This window comes from Anticarsia gemmatalis, chromosome 5 (genome assembly GCF_050436995.1).
Source record: "Anticarsia gemmatalis isolate Benzon Research Colony breed Stoneville strain chromosome 5, ilAntGemm2 primary, whole genome shotgun sequence".
NCBI classification, from domain to species: Eukaryota; Metazoa; Arthropoda; class Insecta; order Lepidoptera; family Erebidae; genus Anticarsia; species Anticarsia gemmatalis.
The window spans coordinates 13145520-13166564 of record NC_134749.1 but is presented as its reverse complement, the minus strand read 5'-3'; the positions used below and the strand labels follow the sequence as shown (position 1 = coordinate 13166564).

At 33.4% G+C, this 21045-nt stretch overlaps 2 protein-coding genes across 2 annotated transcripts; both read right to left on the bottom strand.

Annotated features, from left to right (window-relative positions):
- Positions 1 to 37: 37 nt before the first annotated feature.
- LOC142973214 (peroxidase-like) lies at positions 38 to 8868 on the bottom strand. Its single transcript, XM_076114847.1, has 12 exons — positions 8669 to 8868; positions 8126 to 8265; positions 7610 to 7774; positions 7063 to 7250; positions 6290 to 6497; positions 4646 to 4843; positions 3473 to 3617; positions 2482 to 2638; positions 1743 to 1910; positions 1095 to 1293; positions 684 to 789; positions 38 to 288 (listed from the first exon to the last, which is right to left on the bottom strand). Exons 1-12 carry the CDS (start codon positions 8794 to 8796, stop codon positions 180 to 182), a joined length of 1911 nt encoding a protein of 636 aa, XP_075970962.1. The 5' UTR covers positions 8797 to 8868; the 3' UTR covers positions 38 to 179.
- Positions 8869 to 9659: 791 nt separating this feature from the next.
- On the bottom strand, positions 9660 to 20743 carry LOC142973215 (peroxidase-like). The gene is made up of 12 exons (XM_076114848.1): positions 20575 to 20743; positions 19931 to 20070; positions 18693 to 18857; positions 17956 to 18143; positions 16579 to 16783; positions 15965 to 16162; positions 15410 to 15554; positions 12266 to 12422; positions 11725 to 11892; positions 11099 to 11297; positions 10377 to 10482; positions 9660 to 9925 (listed from the first exon to the last, which is right to left on the bottom strand). The coding sequence occupies exons 1-12, from the start codon at positions 20697 to 20699 to the stop codon at positions 9820 to 9822; spliced, it is 1902 nt and encodes a 633-aa protein (XP_075970963.1). The 5' UTR covers positions 20700 to 20743; the 3' UTR covers positions 9660 to 9819.
- Between the last annotated feature and the right edge of the window lie 302 nt (positions 20744 to 21045).

Below are 21045 nucleotides of genomic sequence, written 5' to 3'. Positions count from 1 at the left end.
ATGCATATCACCAAAAGTAGTCATAATAAAAAACGTATTATTATTTTATTTATTTATAATCTTTGAATGGAACAACAACGTATTTAAATTTAAATCAGGGTCTGAACCGGTTTGAAGAGTCAAAGACCTCATAGAATATTTGACCATAAGGTATAAAACCATACTATATTAGTTTTCTATTAATTCATTCGCTTATCAAATAGATAAATAAATGGAACTTCACACGATTCGTCCTTCCACGCTCTGTAATCGATTTGGGGTATGTTTTCACAGCTCGTCATTTGATTCCTGGAAAAAATTGAAAAACATTATTATTTTAGAGCAGGGGGCCTATTACGTACCTCAGTTAACAGCTATTTGAAAGCCATTATACATTGTTTTCTCCCTCATATTGTAGTGATTAACAAGTTACATCAAAGCAGCAATGTATTGAATAGTGACCATCAATTTGACGTACACTAGCTGTCAACTGAGATACGTGATAAACCCACTTGTTGTACTTTGTGTCCGTTGCTTGTATGTTTGTAAAATTCCCAGCGTCATAGGAGCAATTCTTCAAGCGAGTGTTGTAATAAAAAATATCATCATTGTTCTAGGAAAAACGTTCGTGGGACCAGTCCGATAGGCTCTATATAATATGAACTATACAAATTTAAGAGTAATTTAGCCTTTTTGTTACTTACTTGTAGCCAAATCTTAAGAAGGCGTCTGGTTGTATTTCAGTCACCGTGTCTCCCACATCACAAACAAACCTGGCTATAGTTGCTTTCCTTATTTCTGCTAGTTGATCTGAAAGACAGTAGTAAAGATATATTATAATATACTAGCTTTTACCCGCGACTTCGTCCGTGTGGTTTGTGACTTAGTACAAAAATTTCATACAAACTTTTTGCCCCTATTTAATCCCCTGGGAATCGAATTCATCAAAATTCTTACTTAGCGTATCCCTACGTCATAGCAAGTACCTGCATGCCAAATTTCAGCCCGATTCGTATAGTGGTTTGGCTTATGCGGTTGGGTGGTTGCGTTGATATATCACTATGTCATTCAGGCACCTTTGAGTTAAATAGGTACATTTAGATTGTTTAACTTACGTGGAGTAAAAGCATTCGGCCTGTTTGGTCTTTCATACCAATGTCTGTCTGAGACCATGTTTCTTCGGAGCTGTTCGATCACCAAGCAGTAGAACGTGGGCGGGACGAATCCACCGAGCATTGGCTTTTCAACCCAGATACCAGCTAAAAGGTCCATGTCTTCTACTGTTTCGTATAAGTCTTTTAAGATTTCTATTCTCTGTAAAAGAAATGCTTTGATAATGGTAGTCATGGAGTACTTTTTTGTTAAAGAAATGTGACTAATAACAACCTACATACAATATTTTCAAATTTCTATCCGTAAAACCGTAAGGCTAATTAACACATAATATACATATTATAACAATAAAAACATATATTATTCAGTAATTTTAAAAATATCTCATTGGATATTATGAGTCCTTTAGAATTTATTTGCTCTCCGAGGGACGGAGGTCTGCGTACCGCAACTTCCTAACTCCAGGTAATTTCTAAGAAACTTAGAAAAAACTTTTAGTTCCCAACTAGGACTCTAACTTGTGACTTCTGCAAGGCAGTCGTACATACTACCGACTGCATACACATCACTAGGTCTTTAAAGTTACAAATATTCAACTTGTCCAGTAACTTTTGTAACTTTGACTTGTTTCAAAGAGAACATTGTCTTACCTCAGGATCAATAATTCCGCGAAGATCATCAAAACTGCGGATAGGTTTGCCAAAACATGATTCTCTGTACTTCACGTAAGGTTGGAAGCCAAAGTAACGGTTCTTGGCTACGTCATTGGTCATCAAGTCTGAGACGCGCTGGTGAGGTCCCAAGCCTTGTTCAGTTATCTGTAGGAAATTAAGCAAAAATAATAACTATGCAAAAATTATAATAAATAATAATATCGTTGGACCCACACACGGTCGTCTGATTCCAAACTATGTAGAGCCTGTACTATGGAAACCAGATAATTGATAAACATACTTAAAGGTTATTGCTAAATACTGGTGGTTTAGGCTCCGAACAGATGCTCATCACATAAATATTCGTCTCGAGTGGTAATCGAACCCAGCTCTACGGTTATACCAGTACATTAACCACTATACTCGTATTAAGAACATTTCAACTGATATTTGACAAACCATATAATCTCAACTCAGGAATCAAACACGCGACTTTGTCATCTTCATTCCTATACAAATATATTTGTAGCGCAATTCTCTTCTATTACAGTCGGAACTGTAGAGTATCGAGAGTTTGACATTTAAAATGTACTGCCAAATTAGTTCCAACGGAGACCGCTAGTGGCGCTGATCAGAATTTCGTTAAAAATTTCTCGACAGCTAGCCGGTCTTTAGTTCTCGATAATGGTAGAAAATCGAGCTATTGTTTACTAAAAATATGTTGCATAATACTTACATCAGGATCAGCAACGTAGTCGATGTGAGCACTTCCTTGTCTAAAACTGCCTTGTGTTATGTAATCAATATTATTATCCACTGCAAAGAAACCGGTCCTCAATGTTAAGTTCACGATCGGAAACTGTCTCAAGTAAAACCCATCTTTATCGTACATCCTAAAATAATTATTTATTTTTAGTACACACGAAATAATATGTTTTTTACTAAAACCGGCTTTAAGGTAAAATATCTCTGTATTTATTTATCCATCAAGGAGGTAAATGCCTTAACCAATATAAAATTTCAGAAGAAAATTAGTACCATGATAAAATATGACCATATTTTTAATGTGTACAAAGTTACAATTTTTTAAGTAGGTATATCTCAAAACTAACTGGTTGATTAAAATATTTCTTTTATTATTTTTTTATATTAAATGGCACCACACGAGAAGCACCGAAATTCGAATAAGAAAAAAAATACGAAAATTGGTCCACGCAGACCAAAGTTCTGAAGTAACCAACATAAAAATATAAACGAAATAAGAAGAATTTAATATAATATGATTTTTGAAAATGCTTTTTACCAAAGTCTGATTCTCGAATTGATATGAAGTTAAAATTTCAAATTGAATAAAATTGTTTCTCTTATCTTGGAGATCTTAAAAATTCCCAAGCTCAGGTAAAAAATGCTTTGTTCCTAAGCTTGGGAAATTTAAGGTTTACACATATTTAAAACCTCTGTCAGTGACAGAATGAGTTGTTATATTTTTAACCTCTACAAAAGCAATGATTTTGCAGGTAACCTTCAAACTCTTTCAAACCAATGGCATCTCCGTAACTTCGCATTTAAGATACACTGTTTTATCATCGGAAATATAAACTTCTTTCCCAGTCTTTATAGCACTTTTAGTAATTTTTGATTGAATAATAAATTGAGATAAAAACGTTTTAGGACACAAAATCGTCAAAAATATTATTCATCTATTAGTTTTATTTCATATTACTTACTTCAAAGATCCCTCTTGTACAGTGTGCAACCATCTCAAAACGAAAGGATATTCCAAAGAAAGTTGTGGAAGAACATTCTCATTGTACACCTCTCTGAAGCCTCCGGATGGACTGATCACCTTATCCTTGATTAGATTGTCACGACCTATAAAAAAAAATCATCAATATTAAAATCGATACAAAAACAGCACACAAAATTATCCAGTAGCTCCATTTTCTATCTGACAGTCTCGTGAGTGTGCTTTAATTCCTACGCCTACGTGACGTCAATGAAATGACAAAAGCAGACACATTAGTTGATACATAATATAATAAGATCAATTTAAAATAGCAATACAGTAGAGCGATAGTCTACTGTCCGTTCTATTGAGTATCGAGAGTTTCACATTTAAAATGTACTGCAAAAATAGTTTCAACGACTCCCGCTAGAGGCGCTGCCCAGATTTTCAAACAAAATTTCTCGCTAGCTAGCCGGCTGCCGGTATTCGATAGTGGTAAAGAATCGCGCTACAATTATACTGTCCAATACGTTGTTCAAAGGAGATTAAATTAGGCATAAAAGTATATAAAAACAAGTTTCTGATACATTATAGTTAATGTAAATTAAACGATGATTGTAATAGGCGTGAGGCCTAATTTAGTAAATATTTATAAACATTAACAAGTCTTTGACCTCATCAATCGATGTCATTAACTTGTTCTGATTTTACTAATTATTTTTTTATTAGGACCGCCTCTACATATAGATGTAGAGTGATTTGAGTATAGGTTCAAGTCATCTTTCAAGTTGTAGTTCTGAACCTTCCGTCGCCAAACGTACGGCATCTGGGTCGCTACATTTATAGTAACAATATTTAGGCCGGGTTTTACCACTTATATACATCAAATAGCTTATGTAACATTTTTTTTTTTTTTTTTTTTTTTTTTTTTAAAGACAACTCCCGCACTAAGAATTGCTCTTGTGTCGCGGGGACTTTCACAAACATACAAACAACGGACACAAAGCACAACCAGACCCGAAATCGTGTGGGAATCGAACCCACGACCTCCCGTTGCAGTGGTTTCGGCGTGGCGACCTAAACCACTACGCCACGGAGGCAGTCAAAACTTTTCAAACTTGAATGTATACGGTGAAATTAGCTCTAAGAAAAAGACAGTATATATCCTACTTACCCATGAACACCGGCATCAACTCATAATAATAAATTTGCAAAGCTACAGCAATATTGATGTCTCTGGCAACCGTAAACAGAACCTCATCATCCCAGCAAGGATTTATTTTAGATAGCTGTGTTGCAATATGGTTGTGATGCCTCCAAAACCAGATGGCTATGAGGTTGATACTGCCCAGGGTGTTACCACCGTCTTCCGCTAGAAGAAAACATAAAACATTAACAAACAAATTCTTTGTAAAATATTGTTTGATATCCTCAGTTGCGCAGTCGGTAGTGTATGCGACTGCTGCGCGAGAGGTTTTGGGTTCGTATCCTGGGTCGGGCCAATTCTATGTCCACATAGTAAACTATTATTTGGCCCCCATCATAATATGCCAGCATTTTGTTTCATCAATTATGCGGAAGTTCTCTTATTTTTAATTTAAAAAAAAATATCGAGTAAGTTAGCATTTTAAACAGCGTAGTATTTATAATTTTCGACTTATTATAATACTATCAAAACAAGTATTACAACAAGAAACGAATTAAACAACAAAACAAAAATATGTCTAGCATGTCTCGTTCTTAAATATTTTTGTTTTAAAAGTCATCATAAAAACTGGTTTACTGGCTACAAATAGGTAACAGTTTTTCTAGATTTTAAAATAGTAATTAAATTTTGTGAACAGTTCTAAAACACGCCATACAAGGTGATCAAAACCTTAAAATAAAAAACCTGTTGCTTAAATTATTGCAATATTCTCACGAAAAACCCATTTTAAAACAAAATATAATATGATTGCATAACGAAACAAAAATGATGATATTTAAGAATATTTTAAAACTACTTATCGAACCTGAGTCAAACTTAATGCAACTAAATGGAAAGCACTTTCCATTTAGTTGCATTAAGCAGCTTTTTAAATGAAGAAAAAACAATCGAACTCGATTTATTGTACCGATTCATCCCGACCAAATTTTTGATTCGTTGTAAATTTTGTTATTACTATACTTAAGTATGTTTTTTTAATTTATTTGTTTTTGATAGATATAGTTATACATATGTTCTATTACCCTTCTAAATAAATCGTTGAAAATATTCACCTAAAATCTAAGCAAATTATTCTAATTCTACCAATTTATTCAAAAGGTATAAATAAGCAACCGTTAATTCAGAAGCCCCGTTAATTATTAAGATTCAGTTTTAATAGCAAAGGACGAAATATCTTTGAATGAAATTACTATTTTATTGATCTAAGCAGTCGTAAAATGTAAACCTGAAGTGGTTCGAAGACGATAATTTTGACACAACAAGCATCGTATTTTTTCATACCTCCTTGTTCATACATATTATTGCCATAAATTTAATAAACGTGTGCAAAATCCGTTTCAAATTTCAAACACTTAAATCTAACAATATCTTGACACAAAAACTAAAAACATTTTATTTGGTCAGACCAGTTATAATAAAAGACACTAGTATGTACATCGTCTTTTTGCTAGAACAGTAATGGTTTATCCGTTACGTCAAAGCAGCAATGTGCTGCAAAGTTGTTTACAAACTGACATACTCTAGCTATCAATTTAGATACACATGCATAGATTGGAAATCAAGACTACAGCAATTGCATTGAATAGTTGAAAAAATTTACAAAATACTTACGCATAGCATGACACCGAGTTTCATACGGTCTTTGGTTTAAAAAACAGACGTTTGCCGGACCCTTTGTGCTTGGAGGCCAGAGCCTTCCTGCATCGTCTACTTCACACTTGAGGAGACCACCACTGAACAGCCTTCCTCTTTCTAGTAATGGCTTTTCATAGTTTCCGTAGATGACTGACAAGTCCAAAAGGGGTGTGGAGGAGACGATCTGGACAAAAGTTTTAAATTATTGGAAAAAGATTTTTAATAAATATTTTTATTACTTTGCATTGCCTTCTTCAGATATCGTGCCCGAAAGGCAAAGCATTGTAGAAAAATTGCGGAGTGGAGATTAAAAGTATTTTTAATGCTTATTAAAATCTGATACTGAGTACTAATTTAGTGTCGTGGGATTTTTACAAATATAGAAACAAGGGACAGGAGTACATTATTGTTTCCTTGTCAAGACCATGACAGCGTGGAAACACCTTCAAATTATTACTCAAATATATGTAATCAATTGAAAAGTTATATTAGCATTGCGTTTTTTCTGAGAAACAATTTTGGCAGCAGAAACTTAAGTTTTAGTTTCACCACCCCTGTCCCTTGGCCTACATTTTGGAAGAAGCAGTCGGTCAGAACCGCGAAACGAGCCTAGCGACCCCATAAACTTAAACTTACGTTTCTACTGACCTTACCTACACATTAAAAATTATAATAAGGCCCTAAAAAATTACCAATGGAAATATTAAAAACCTCCAACTTTAGTAACTAATCTTTTTTTTTATACTCACTCTTTCAGGAGTAGTTCCTTTCGGTATACAACCAATACTTTGAAAAGACTCAGGTCGGGTCATGTTCAGACAACGATGACCAGAGAAGCGGTGGACAGGGTCATCGATAGGTATCGGGTTGGGAACACATACTGGGTCTGTCCTGCCTTTTGGAGTACAGCAGTATGGCTTCCATACTATGTAGTTTACTAAAAGAAGAAGTCAATTTATGTGAACTGTATTTTTAGTTGAAAAATGTCTAACTTCATGAGAAAAGATATGATTGAATATTGTATGAAGTTATATTATATTAGAATTTAGTTTTTGTCGGTTTCGAAGCAATAAAAAAATAAGAAGAATACAAAGATGAGACGTTTACAATGGAATGTATGTATTTAAAATTTGTACTGAGATGTGAATTCGGCTTGACCGCAAATCAAAGTTTACATGACTCAAAATAACAAAAATTTAATTCAACACGAATGATATCACTTTTTTACACATTCTCTCACTAACCACAGAATAAGGAAGCAGGAAAATAAGCTTTAAAATAAAACACAAATTTTACCTGTATCGTGCAAGGACACTACATCGCCAGACATGAACACAAAGTAATGTATAGCGAGTTGAGTGAACAACTGACTGGGTACCTTGCCCACTGAAATCAACCGGGTTCTGAGGTAACGGGCGAGAGGCAACTCATTACCCGATGCTGATTTTCTCGGTTCAAAGTCTGAAAATGATAAAATTTTAATAACTTTAGCAATAAACTTTAGCAATAAATATTTCATAAGTTTTTGATATCTACCTTTTTTACTTTCATAGAATATCAATGTAAAAAAGTTCCTTAATATTTTAATATTCATAGGCCAAATGATTTACGTAATAAGCAAAATAATATAAATTAAATCAGAACTTACTCCAACACCTTATAATCATAACCGTAATCAATAGATATTCTACCCTTAAAAAACAATTATTATTATTTCATGCAGAGCCCCAAATTTTTTCTAATTTATTTTATAGATATGACCCATACATTCACTAAATTTTGAATAACCAAAATTCTGCGACTGTATCTTACCTTTGTCATATACCGGGGGTAAAACCCTGATAAACGGGGTATGACTTGCCCCTCTCTGGGGGTTTTGTAGGTTATTGCAGGTCCCATCTACCCGCCTTCCTTCAAATGGATCGCATGGTCGTATTTCATTTACACACCAACTAAAGAAGATAAACGAAAATTACAATAAATTTACTTTTCATACAACACAGATTTTTAATTTCAAAAATATTGCACTTTAAAAAAAATAAGAGTTAAAACTTTATTTTAATTACCTATTTACATCTGTTATCAAATAATAATATAATGTATCATTGGAAAATAAAAATAAATTAAATGAATTAACTATTATTTATTAAGGTAAACCATTATTTAAAATGTTTTACATATGAATAAAATTATCTTTTTCCGAGCATAAAAATCAAATCTTACATAATTTACTAATATAAAATAAATATATACTTTACATATTAATAAAATCAGCATATTTTCGAGCGTAAAAATCAAATCTTACATTACTAATAAAAAAAAACAAAAAAAAATAGAAAAAAGTTTCTAACTTACAAAGTAGTATTGGCTTTATCATGCCTTTTAACAGCATCAACACTGATGGGCACTCCATGATACGAGTCGTAATACAAAACAGCTTTTACATCACAAAGTACAAACACTAATAAAAATATAGGTAGCATTTTAACGGCTAAAACGTATACACTAAACGGAGACCTTTACAGAAATGTTCGGTGTCATTCAAGGAACTGTTGTAAGACCGGTTCTTTTTAAATCGAATACTAATTGGGGTTATTGGTCCTTTGATTGCTATATCGTAATAAATGTTTTTTTGAATAAGCGTTTGACATTTTGTAGTATAATATTATGCGAGATAAAAATTTGTAATGTCAAGGATTTTTTGTCTTAAATCATAATTGCTGATTAGCACTGTCTCTGTGGCGCGGACGGTATTGTATGCGATTGTTGATTATGAAATCTCGGGTTCTATTCCCGGGACGAGCAAAAGGCTTTTGGTTTTTTCTGATTTAAAAATTGTTGTGTCATAAATTCCTATTAGTATTGTAAGTCCCCAACCCGCACTTGGCCAGCGTGGTGGACTCAAGGCCTAACCCCTCCCCCTCGGTGGGAGGAGACCCTTGCACTGCAGTGGGACAGATATGGGTTATTAAAAAAAAAATAGTATTGTGTGACGTTGTTTTTTAGAAAAAGTTGGTAAGATGTATCGTAATTGCTTTGCACCGTAACTTATGCAATGATACAAAGTACTCGAATGTGTATGCAGTAATTATGAAAATACAACCCGTCACTAGCATAGGTAGTCTAAAGAAATGGGAAGTAAGCCTATTTCCATGTACTGGATTATCTACCTCCGCTTCTATAAGGAATACTCTAGTATTAATGGGAAAAGTCTACGAACCTAGGATTTTCCTATTTTCTTTACTCGGGGCTTAAACCGAAGACCTTGTGATAACCAATCGTATGGACTAACTACGCTTTGGCTACATACATGGAGCGACGTATTTAAATGAAAACGAGGAGAATCTAAAATAAACAGCTATTTTAATGAATAATATTTATTTATAGCACAAAATCTTAAAGAGAAATGGTTAGAATATATTATATTTAAGAAACATTTGACCAGGCCATCTAAAAGTTAGATTTTAGATCGTATGTTCTTTCTTTGGAGAAAATATTGCAAATTTTCAGAGGTATTTAGACCAGATGGGATGATCGTGTCCGCTGCAGGTTTCGTCTTTCCAAGCGTTGAAGTCCATATTTGTGATGTAGTCGCAGGTACACATTTGATTACTGAAAATAAATACAATTAAGAAATTATAATCTTATGTTCCTTACGGTAATAAAGTAAATGAAATTAGAACGAAGAGAAAATTTAATATTAGGTATATTTCGGAAATCATCAATAAAGCGACTTTGGCAATCAGAAAATCGAAAAAACTGCAACAAAAACTGAAATATTAGTTGTGTCATAAATGACTGCCGAAGTATACTATTCCACTAATATAAAATAAGTTATAGCGTAGGCACCAAAATAACAGTCGAATTATAGTTTTAAGAAGTTTACTTCTATTTCTATTTTACCATCGTCGCGCGTTTTAGTTGCTTTTGGAATGATTTATTATAAAAATGAAATAAATTTTTATTTTTTCGGTGTCCCACTACTGGGCACAGGCCGTAATCAAAATATTTTTGTTTGTATACTTAATTTTTTATAGAAGGAGATAATAAATATCAAACTCACTTGTATCCAGGTCTCAAGAATGCTCGAGGTTGAATTCTTGTGACGGTATCTCCGACGTCACATAAAATTCTTGCCATTGTTATCTTCCTTATTTCAGCAAGTTGCGCTGTAAATTTCAAATATGTTATAAAAGCCACAACATGATATTATATTGTAACCGTAAAAACGTTTATTTTTGGGCTTATTTCAATAATTTCAATTAGCGAAGTAATGTTGATAATGGATAATCATTTAAACGGCATAATTGTCAACTTGGAATACATTACTTGCAAAGCAATTAACTTAATTAAATATCGGTTAAATAATGCGTATCACGCGCATCAGAGACAAAAAGACAGATTTACTATTCACATTTTCAGCTCTTTTGTACAAAAATATCAAATTTGAATGTTGCTATTAGTATGTATTCAACTTAAGATCGCACTTTCTTGAATGAAAATATGAATTTAAATATTGCTATTAGTCAACAATTAATATTTGGTGATTGTGAAATTCGTTTGAAGTTAAAATACAGTAGTAATTTTGACTCCATCCATCGATAAAATACTTTAGAAAGAGTGAATGCATGTTTTAGTCATTGCCTATACATACATTTCTGGTCATTATATGTGTAGAACAAATTAACAATGACTGCACATTAGCGGTTTCTCTAAGGAGCAGAAATATAAAAAAATTAAACCATTTCCTACTAAGAGTACAAAAAATAATCTTTCAAAACTTACGGTAAGTGAACGCCTTCGGTCTATTAGGTCTTTCATACCAGTGACGATCGGCATACATGTTACGTTTCAACTGGTCTATCACGAGGCAGTAGAATGTTGGAGGTACGATACCACCACGCATTGGCTTCTCCATCCAGATGGCTGCAAGAAGATCTAAGTCCTCAACTGACTCGTAGACTTCACTTAGGACTTCGATTCTCTGTAATACAAAATTACATAATAATAATATGAGATTAGTAGAACCAAGAAATATGGTGAAAGTATATGTACATAAGTCATTATATCATTATAATAATATGAGAAGATTTTGATAGGAGTAATGAATTTTATTTCTTGTCAAATTGTTTAAGGTGTAGAATTGACAACAGAAGGACATACAACACTGACTTAAGCCCCAAATCAATATTTTTGAGTTCCAAATTAAATGCTTTTCTTATAATTTTAATGTGAAAACTTACAATGCTTTTCATTACTACAATCATGGTGGTTTACAAATCTTTCGATGATACCGAGTTCGGAATTAATATATTAGTGTTTTTGAATCGCACTCAAAAACTTGAATAGATTATTTTATACATTCTCTTATTCGAATCTAACCTTAATAACAAAATTCCGAAAATATTTACCTCTTCATCAACAATGCCATGAAGATCTTCGAAGCTTTTTATCTTCTGACCGAAACAGAACTCTCTGTAGTTGACATAAGGTGGGAATCCGAAGTAACGGTTCTTTGCTATGTCGTTGGTCACCAAATCTAAGACGTGTTGATGAGGTCCCATGCCTTGTTCAGAGATCTGTGAAAATAAAACAGGTTTGTAGTTTCAGTTCATCATTTTCTTAAGGCATGCCTAATATAACGTCTGTTGTACCCGAAGGTTTCGGCAAAGGTGTACGAAAAAGCCCACGTTTTGCCATTTAAAATTTTTGTTCCATGTAATAGGAAGTAAGCCTATTTCTATATGGCACATTAAGACACCCTGGGCTACCCTCATTCTAATATAAATAAGAAAAGATAATGACATGTACAAGTATTCATCTCAACATATTATCCAGTTCCTCCCAAATCTACAAAAATTCTAACAGACTTTTCTATAATGCATTTGTATGAAGGATAAATCAGTCGAAAAAAATATCCTTATAAACAATAACTAAGTAATGCAAACTTACATCATAATCAACCACATAATCAGCCTTAGCACCGCCCTGTCTGAAGCTGCCTTGAGTAGCATAGTCTATATTATCATCCACTGCGAAGAAACCAGACCTCAGAGTCAGGTTTACAATCGGCACCTGTTTCAAATAGTAGCCGTCTTTGTCGTACAATCTGAAATAAAATAATATTATTCAACAAGATTTTTTACCCATTACTGTCCCACTGCAGGGCAAGGGTCTCCTTCCAAACGAGGGGGAGGAGGTAGGCATTGAGTCCACCGCGCTGACCAAGTGTGGGTTGGAGACTTTGCATGCAATCAATAAATGTATTAAACATTTTTTTTACAATCATAGAAAATACTAACTAAGGAATAGCGAGGTCTAAACATAAAAGTAGAAATATATATTATAAATCTTGTAAAATTAATTGATCAGCGCCCCTAGCATATTTTTGCAAGAAATATTTTACAAACAGTAAAATGGTTTAAATCATATTAATATTTTATAAAGCACCCTTTTCGCAACTTTTAATTCGCTGTTCGTAATAAAATATATTGTCAACTAGCTGACCCGCGCAACTTCGCTTGCGTCACATAAGAGAGAATGGGTCAAATATTTCCCCGTTTTTCTAACATTTTTTACTGGTAGTCTGCTCTTACTGGTTGTAGCGTGATGATATATAGCCTATAACCTTCCTCGATAAATGGGCTATCTAACACTGAAATAATTTTTAAAATCGGACCGGTAGTTTCTGAGATTAGCGCGTTCAAACAAACAAACAAACAATCAATCAAACAAACAAACTCTTCAGCTTTATAATATTAGTATAGATATAGCCTATAACCTTCCTCGATAAATGGGCTATCTAACACTGAAATAATTTTTAAAATCGGACCGGTAGTTTCTGAGATTAGCGCGTTCAAACAAACAAACAAACAATCAATCAAACAAACAAACTCTTCAGCTTTATAATATTAGTATAGATATATTATTACTAATTATTTTAAAAATTTTACGATTACGATGGAGAAGAGGCTGTACAGGTTGTTGATTTGTTGTTGTCTTTGCCTGCTTCAACAAAAGCAGAGGAAATAAATAAACGCATTCTTTGTTTTTATTGTTTCGTTGAACAACATTAATTATGATTTTTTAAATTATTATATTTTTTTAATCCTAATATGTTAGTAATAGTAGACTGAAATTATTAATTTTAGTAAGAAGAACAAATGTGTTTTTTTTTAACCACCAATCAAGATCAATACTAAGATGTTAAGGATTCAGAACGAATCTTTTTGTTTTTCTTTTTTTTGACTAAATGTCATGTTGGCGATATTGGATAATTCTTTGGCAAAAATGCTGATCGCTATTTTTTGATCTTGATTTAGTTGGTGTAATTGGTGTAATAATAATTATAATTAAGTGAAAGTAAATATAATATTTACTGTTGCTGTGTAATAAAGACATTTCAGTTATATGTGTTTTAAGTTTTTACCTACTGTGATAAGGAGGCCATAGTGTTGTTGATTGTTTATCATTATTGAATTTAGGTTAATCTGAATGAATCTTTTTCAGAACCTGAAAAAGAACGCTTGGCTATTTTTCTTGTAAATAGATAATAAAATGTGAATTAACGGTGTTAATAATATTGGACTACCCGCAAAAAGTGTCAGTGTCGTCACAGGATCGAGACGCGCCGGCGCCGAACGCAAGGTTGCCTTGCCACGTCGCCGCTGTTTCTCCAGAGTACACGTAAGTAGTAATTTGTAGTTATGACAGGATGATACGCATGAATGAATGTTTTTACAGATTGATACTGTTTTGATAACATTATTTTATTATTTATTAAGTGTAACATTTAACTTTTTCTATATAGTTTTTGGTTTGTTATATGACTATTGCCTTCTGCCCATGCGTGAATGAATTAAAGATGTTGTTGCGTCTCGTATTTAAAAAAATCCCTGCTACATTATTGAAATCAATAGTAAAGTTTGAAAAAAGCATCCAAATAAAGGTTTTAAAGTTAACAATGAATATTGTAGACAATAAACTTTATACGTAGTTCATTTAAACACAATAATTACTAGAACAATCGCGAGATATCGTTTTATTCTCATTACCTTGAAAATGTTATGCGTAAAGCAAATTAATAATCCGTTAAAATTTATTAAGTATGTGTTTGTAAAACAACATCGGTAAAAACATTTATGAAATACCTATTCTTAGTATGTACTCAAGATAGAACAGTTTTTTTCATGCAAAATGCGAACTAATTTTTAGGGTTTTTTTCTTAACCTGTAAACTGCCTAACTACTGATCAAAGCAAGAGAAAAATATACTATCTCCAATGGTCACTTTCGAAAGGTTAAAAACACCAAATAACTATAACATTTTACCTTAAAACAAATTCAGATTTCTGATTTTCCAAGATCCATCAAGCAGATCTTGAGTTTATCGCGAATAGATAGACAGACAAACGCAACTGGTAACTTTATGTTTGAATATGAAGTGACTATGGAAGTAATATCAATACAAAACATTTTTGAGCGGACAAAGTCAGGTGTAGAAGATAGTATTACAATTATATGAATGGCATTATTTACGACAACAGTTAATAATAAATTCTTTACAGTTAATAGTCTTGACCTTAGGTCTTGACTTTCAAAGCTATCAATAAATAACTTAACCAAGATATTTAAATGTAAATAGACTACGCTGTGAATTATTTCATTCAACAATATTGATCTTGGCACTGATTTAAAATTTTATCGCCATCTCTGATATGAATGGTAGTAAACGTAAAGACTTTTTTCCATTCCTTAAAGATAATTAGGTTCTTGATGGGTTAGTTACTATTGTCTTTATAAATTTCAAATTGTCAAAATTAATTTAACATTTTTATTAATTTTGACAATTATTACTAATTATTAAGTTACAAATTAAGAATATTAATTTCTAGGAAATTAACAGTAGTCGGAAGCTTGAAAGTTTGACAACCAGTTTTACCGAAGGATATCATATTACAATCTATGTCTGTAATTGGGTTGTGGAGGTCAGATAGGCAGTCGCTCCATGTAAAATACGGCATCCGATGAAACTGGGAGCCGACATTATGGAGTTAGCAGAAATACTTGGCTGAGGAATCTGGGGGTGAGTACTCACTTCAAAGGTCCATCTTGTAAATTATGCGCCCATCTCAACACGAAGGGATACTCCAGTGATAGTTGCGGCAAGATGTGTTCATTGTACTCGTCTCTGAATCCCCCGTTAGGAGTTATCACTCCATCTTTCACCAGATTTTCGAAACCTGGACACGAAATAGAAATGAATATTATAGATGAGTCTACAGTCAGCGTAGTTCTACAGTCAGTAGTATCGAATATCGAGAGTTTAACATTTAAATAGTACTAAAAATCTGTTGCTTCGGCACTCGCAATGGGCGCTGATCACATTTTCATGCAAATAGTTACTTTTTGTTGGTGCACAACCAGGCCATTTTCTTTAAAAACAGTGCTACTTTCCAGGAAAGCTCAAAGTCTGACTTAAGATTGAGTTTCTGAGTTTTTCCATTAAAAAGTCCTATGAGGAATGCTGCAGCTAGTTTTTTCACAATCTACTATCGTGAAGCAAATGCTTGATTGGGTGAGCCTATTGCCATATGCTATAGCTAACATTGAAAGTAGTAAAATATAAAATAGGTTCATTAATGTAACTTACCAAACAAAATAGGAGATAGCTCGTAATAATAAATTTGTAAGTACACAGCGATGTTAATGTCCCTCGCAACTTCAAACAGTTTGTCATCATCCCAGCAAGGGTTCACTTTGGCCAGCTCATTCGCTATATGATTGTGGTACCTCCAAAACCATATAGTCACTAGGCCTATTCCTGCTAGAGTATTGATTCCGTCTTCGGCTATAAAACAGAGTATTTTTAAGTAATATAAACAATAACATGAATATAAATATTTGTACAAGAACACACAGTCATCCCAACTCATCAAAACTTGTACTTTGGTAACCAGACAACTGATAAACATACTTAAATACTTGTAAAAAAAAATAATATGCAGATAAGTTTCTATCCAGGATGAAAGTCAATAATCAATGTCATCATACAAATATATTTTTTGTATCAGATTTGAATCTACCAAGTGCGGCGCTACGGTTACTGCAGCAAGGTGACCACGATAACCACAGCGCCATAACTTGCCGTTTTTTCAATCTAATAGTTATTTTATTTTTATAGTTTAATTTATTTCAGTTGCATTGAATGTACGATTCACTCTATTCCTTATTCAAATTATTATTGTTTTACATAATTCGACTCACGTGTATTATGACATCTCAGCTCTTTTGGCCGTTGGTTCAAGTAGCACACGTTAGCTTGGGTCTTGTAGCTCGGTGGCCAGACTCTGCCGTCTTCAATCTCAAACTTCAGAAGACCTCCTTTGAAGAGACGACCTCGTTGAACCAAAGAGGGTATAAGGTTCCCGTAAAGCATTGAAAGATCGAACAGGGGAGTTGATGATACGATCTGGAGAAATAAAAAAAAATGTAAGTCGCAATACCTGATGCATTAAGCAGGCGTATCAAACACAGCTGGGCAAAGGTTCAATGACTTTTTGAAGCTATATGAACATTAAAATTGATAATCGTGTCGCTCAAAACGGTGCATCCACCGGTAGTTGTTTTTTTTTAATACAACTCCCGCACTAAGAATTACTCTTGTGTCGCGGGCACTTTAACAAACATACAAACAATGGACACAAACTATAGCCAGACCCGAAACAATTATTTGTGGATCGCACTTATAATTGTTCCGTGTGGGAATCGAACCCGCGACCTCCCGAGTCAATAGTAACGGCGTGGCAACTTAAACCACCGGGCCACGGAGACAGTCTAGTGTTAAACTAGGTAGATTCAAGGCCAAAACACCTTATTAACTTTGGGAGGAAGCCCTTGTCCAACAGTAGGACAGTATTTTATTTATTCATCTTGAATACATTACACAATTACACAGTAAATATTTTGACAAAACCTGAGAAGAATAAATTAAATGCATTTTGTTCCATTATATTATTTTTATGGTTACTTTAAAACGATTTTTAAAATGTGAGAAAGTATTTAATTTTAAAACGTTGAATATGAATTTAATTAATTAGTCTTTTTATTTTAGTGTAAAAATCAAAAATCTGAAAATAACTATGCAATTATTCCATTTTGCTATTGTTTATTTCAACGCTAAAAATATGAATTAATAAATAATTTATGAAGAACAGTTTCGTTTAAATCCTGAAATAAAAAGTTCAGGATGTAGCAATGACGCAGTTAAAAACATTGAAAATATAATACAAAATATATTTGCAGAGAAAAATTACCCATTTATTAACCCAGCCATTTAAAATTCTCGCAAGTAATAATATATATTTTTGTCAAATTGTGTTCAAAGAATGTGTCGTATCACATTCAAACCCGGAGCAATTTTTCGAAGCCATGTGCGAATAACAAATACAGATTACTTGCTCACACGGTGAAGGAAATCATCGTAATAAAACCTTAAATTAAAATTATATTGCTTGAGGACATGTCCCAATCCGCACTTGGACAGTGTGCTGGACTTCTAGCCTAAACCATTCCTCAAATTGGCAGGAGATTCTTGCCCAACCGTGGACAGTAGATAATGGGTAAAAATAAGAAACTTCTTACCCTGTCAGGACTAGTATCGTTCTTCACACATCCAATAGTCTGGAAGGTTTCAGGCCTCGTCATGTTAGTACAACGGACACCAGAGAAACGGTGGACCGGGTCATCTATAGGAATCTTGTTTGGAGTACACATGTAGTCAGTCTTGCCTTTTTCTAGACAGCAGTAGGGTCGCCATTGGATGTAGTTTACTACGAAAAATAGCAGGTATTTATTAATTATAGGCTCCTGTGGAAAATTTGCTACGAAGACGAACTCACATATAATGTCGTCTAATACTATGGTTTATATCATGTGCAGAAAAATACTACTTCAAAAATCGATTACTATTGTTAATAGATTATATTTATAGTCTTAGGTCTGACCATCTTGATTGTAAGTGGATGTGACAGCAATTTATCATTTGGTAATTTAACCAAATAAAGAAAATTTTACATTTTAATAGGAAAACATTGACGGGACTGAATAGGGTAGATGACTACCAGTGAAATTAACTTCTCTTTGTGAAATGTCAAAAATACATTTTAGTTTAGGAATACGAAATAGTGACGTCCCAGTTTCGTATTTTCGTTAGTATGAAATGAAATGTTTCAGTCTGTAATAATTACAATTTGAACAATATTTAAAAAATTATATAGCCTGGGTATTTTATATGAACCTTTTACGAATAAAACTTGAATAATTTTTCGTTAACTCCTCAACTACCCAATTATTATAAGGTGTCATTGTTCATATCATACCAGTATCGTGTAAAGACACAAGATCAGCTGACGTGAACACGAAGAAATGTACGGCAAGTGTTGTTAGGATCTGATCTGGTATACTGCCGGCTGATATCAAACGAGTCCTTAGATATCGAGCGAGGGGTAGATCATTGCCTGATGCTGCTTTTTTCGGCTCAAAATCTGCAACAAAAGGTTTAAATGAGAAATAATGAATGGACTCCACGGGCGTTCGGTTCTGAAAGCTATCACGTATCTCAGTTGAAAACTATTTGAAAGCCACTATGCTGTACATTGTTTTCCCTCTTAGATTTTAGTGATTAACATGTTATTCTATCAATTTGGCGCATACTATTTAGCAACTTAGATTCATGATAGGCGATCATGATCGAAGTGCACGTAGCTCTTAGGGGCTTAAAACCTGGAAAATAGTATATACCTTCGACAGAAATCTTTACTTTAAAAATATACTTCTTTCATTTCCCGGTTGAAGATCCGGAAGAAATCTCAAGAAAAGATGGTAAACTGTAGAGCAGAAAAACATAAATGAGTGTGAGGTCTCCGAAGGCCTTTTTTGTTTAAATCACGTTTTAGTTCATTCACGTTTTAGTTCGAAGTATTTAGGAATACAGGAACTGTATTGTATAACAATGAATCTTGCCTTGACAACGCGATTACTGACCATTGAAACCAGTTCTTATTTCTTCGGATTGCCACCTGCTGTCATAGTAGTGACGTCAATAAGTTTTTGTAGTAGCTGATAAGAATCAGTTGATCTATTTTTGGATTTAAAAAAAATAGTATCACGCTGTAGTAGTGATTGACAAATATATATGTACATAGAATTATTATAGGGCTTTTACAATGCTTCACTTTTTGCTTTTCAAAGTGGCGGATCACAAGGTTTATGGTCCGATTCTTATTTATATTATGATATTCTCAACAGAACCCCGGTTTGTTAACTAGATCGGTATAAAAAAATGCCGGTTATTACGCCCTTATTACATTGGTTTAACATTTTAAACGCATAATGTGCATTTAATACACTTTTGCTTTACGCCTTTGGGTATAACCGGCATGATTTTATTATAAGAATAGTGTGTGTAAATACAAAGAGATAAGCAGAGACCAAAAAACGACACTTCACAAATCACACTTCACATTTATAAATCTTGTGATACAGGACCGCTAAATTACGAATATTACGCATCTGACCTCTTTCATGACTGAAAGTAAATAAAGTAAATAATACTCACTTTTATCAAACACTGGTGGTAATACCCTCACAAAAGGAGTATGGGTGGCTCCTCTCACTGGGTGATGCAGATTGTTGCAGGATCCATCGACCCGCCTTCCTTCGTGAGGGTCACATGGTTGAATGTCGTTCACACACCAACTGAATAAGAGAAATATTATTAATTACTAGATGATTTTATATTACTAGAGGCTATCTTGTTTTGGGGTCACGCATAAAAAAATAATATTTAAGGTCTTTTTCATTGCGTATAGTAATGTTAGAACCTCTCTGAAATATACAGTGACAGTATAAAGTTGTGACAGAGTTCCACCCATTTAAATTAACCAATATATGATATGATACAGAAGTTGTGAAACCAGCATTAAGGACACACAAACTCAAACCCAATGTCCAAACTTCTATGGACCCGTTTTTTAGAATCAAATTTATAGCTATGGATCAATTTCACAGTAACTTTATGGCGAAAATCTAAATTAAAAAAAATGATAATATTTTTTTTATAATTAACGACTCATTACAGGCATATCGTACGTTTTTAAATCAAGTAACAAAATAATTCACAAAACGTCTTAAAAAAAAAACAAAAATACAATTTAAACTTTAAAATCCCTTCAAAAAATCCCAAAAGCAAACAATACTCACAAAGTAGTATTAGCTTTATCATGCTTTTGAACTTCCTCCTTCGTAATAGTCTTGCCGGTATACGAATCATAAAAGATCGCGTTCACACAACAAACCACACTCAGTAAACACGTAAACACCAGCATGTTTCACGCGACCACTTCTAAATGTGAAATAAAAACATATGAAGTAACTAGTCTGATTACATGAAAGTAATATGAACAAGGACGAAGGAGGGGGCAGCGATGACTCATTAACTAGGTGTTTCAGAAGCACTCGGAATAACTGGTATAAGTCTTTCAAAAATATTCACACAATAGAGTTTGCACTAGTGAATTGTATGCTTATTTATGTTAATTAGTTGTTGACCAAAGTCCAAGATATGAAACTCAAAAAGTAAAGTATTTTCGAGAAAAACTTTGTAGTAACATTCTTTATAATATCTCACTCTAAAAACTGTTTATTTGGTTTGGTGGTTAAAGGAATCTTACC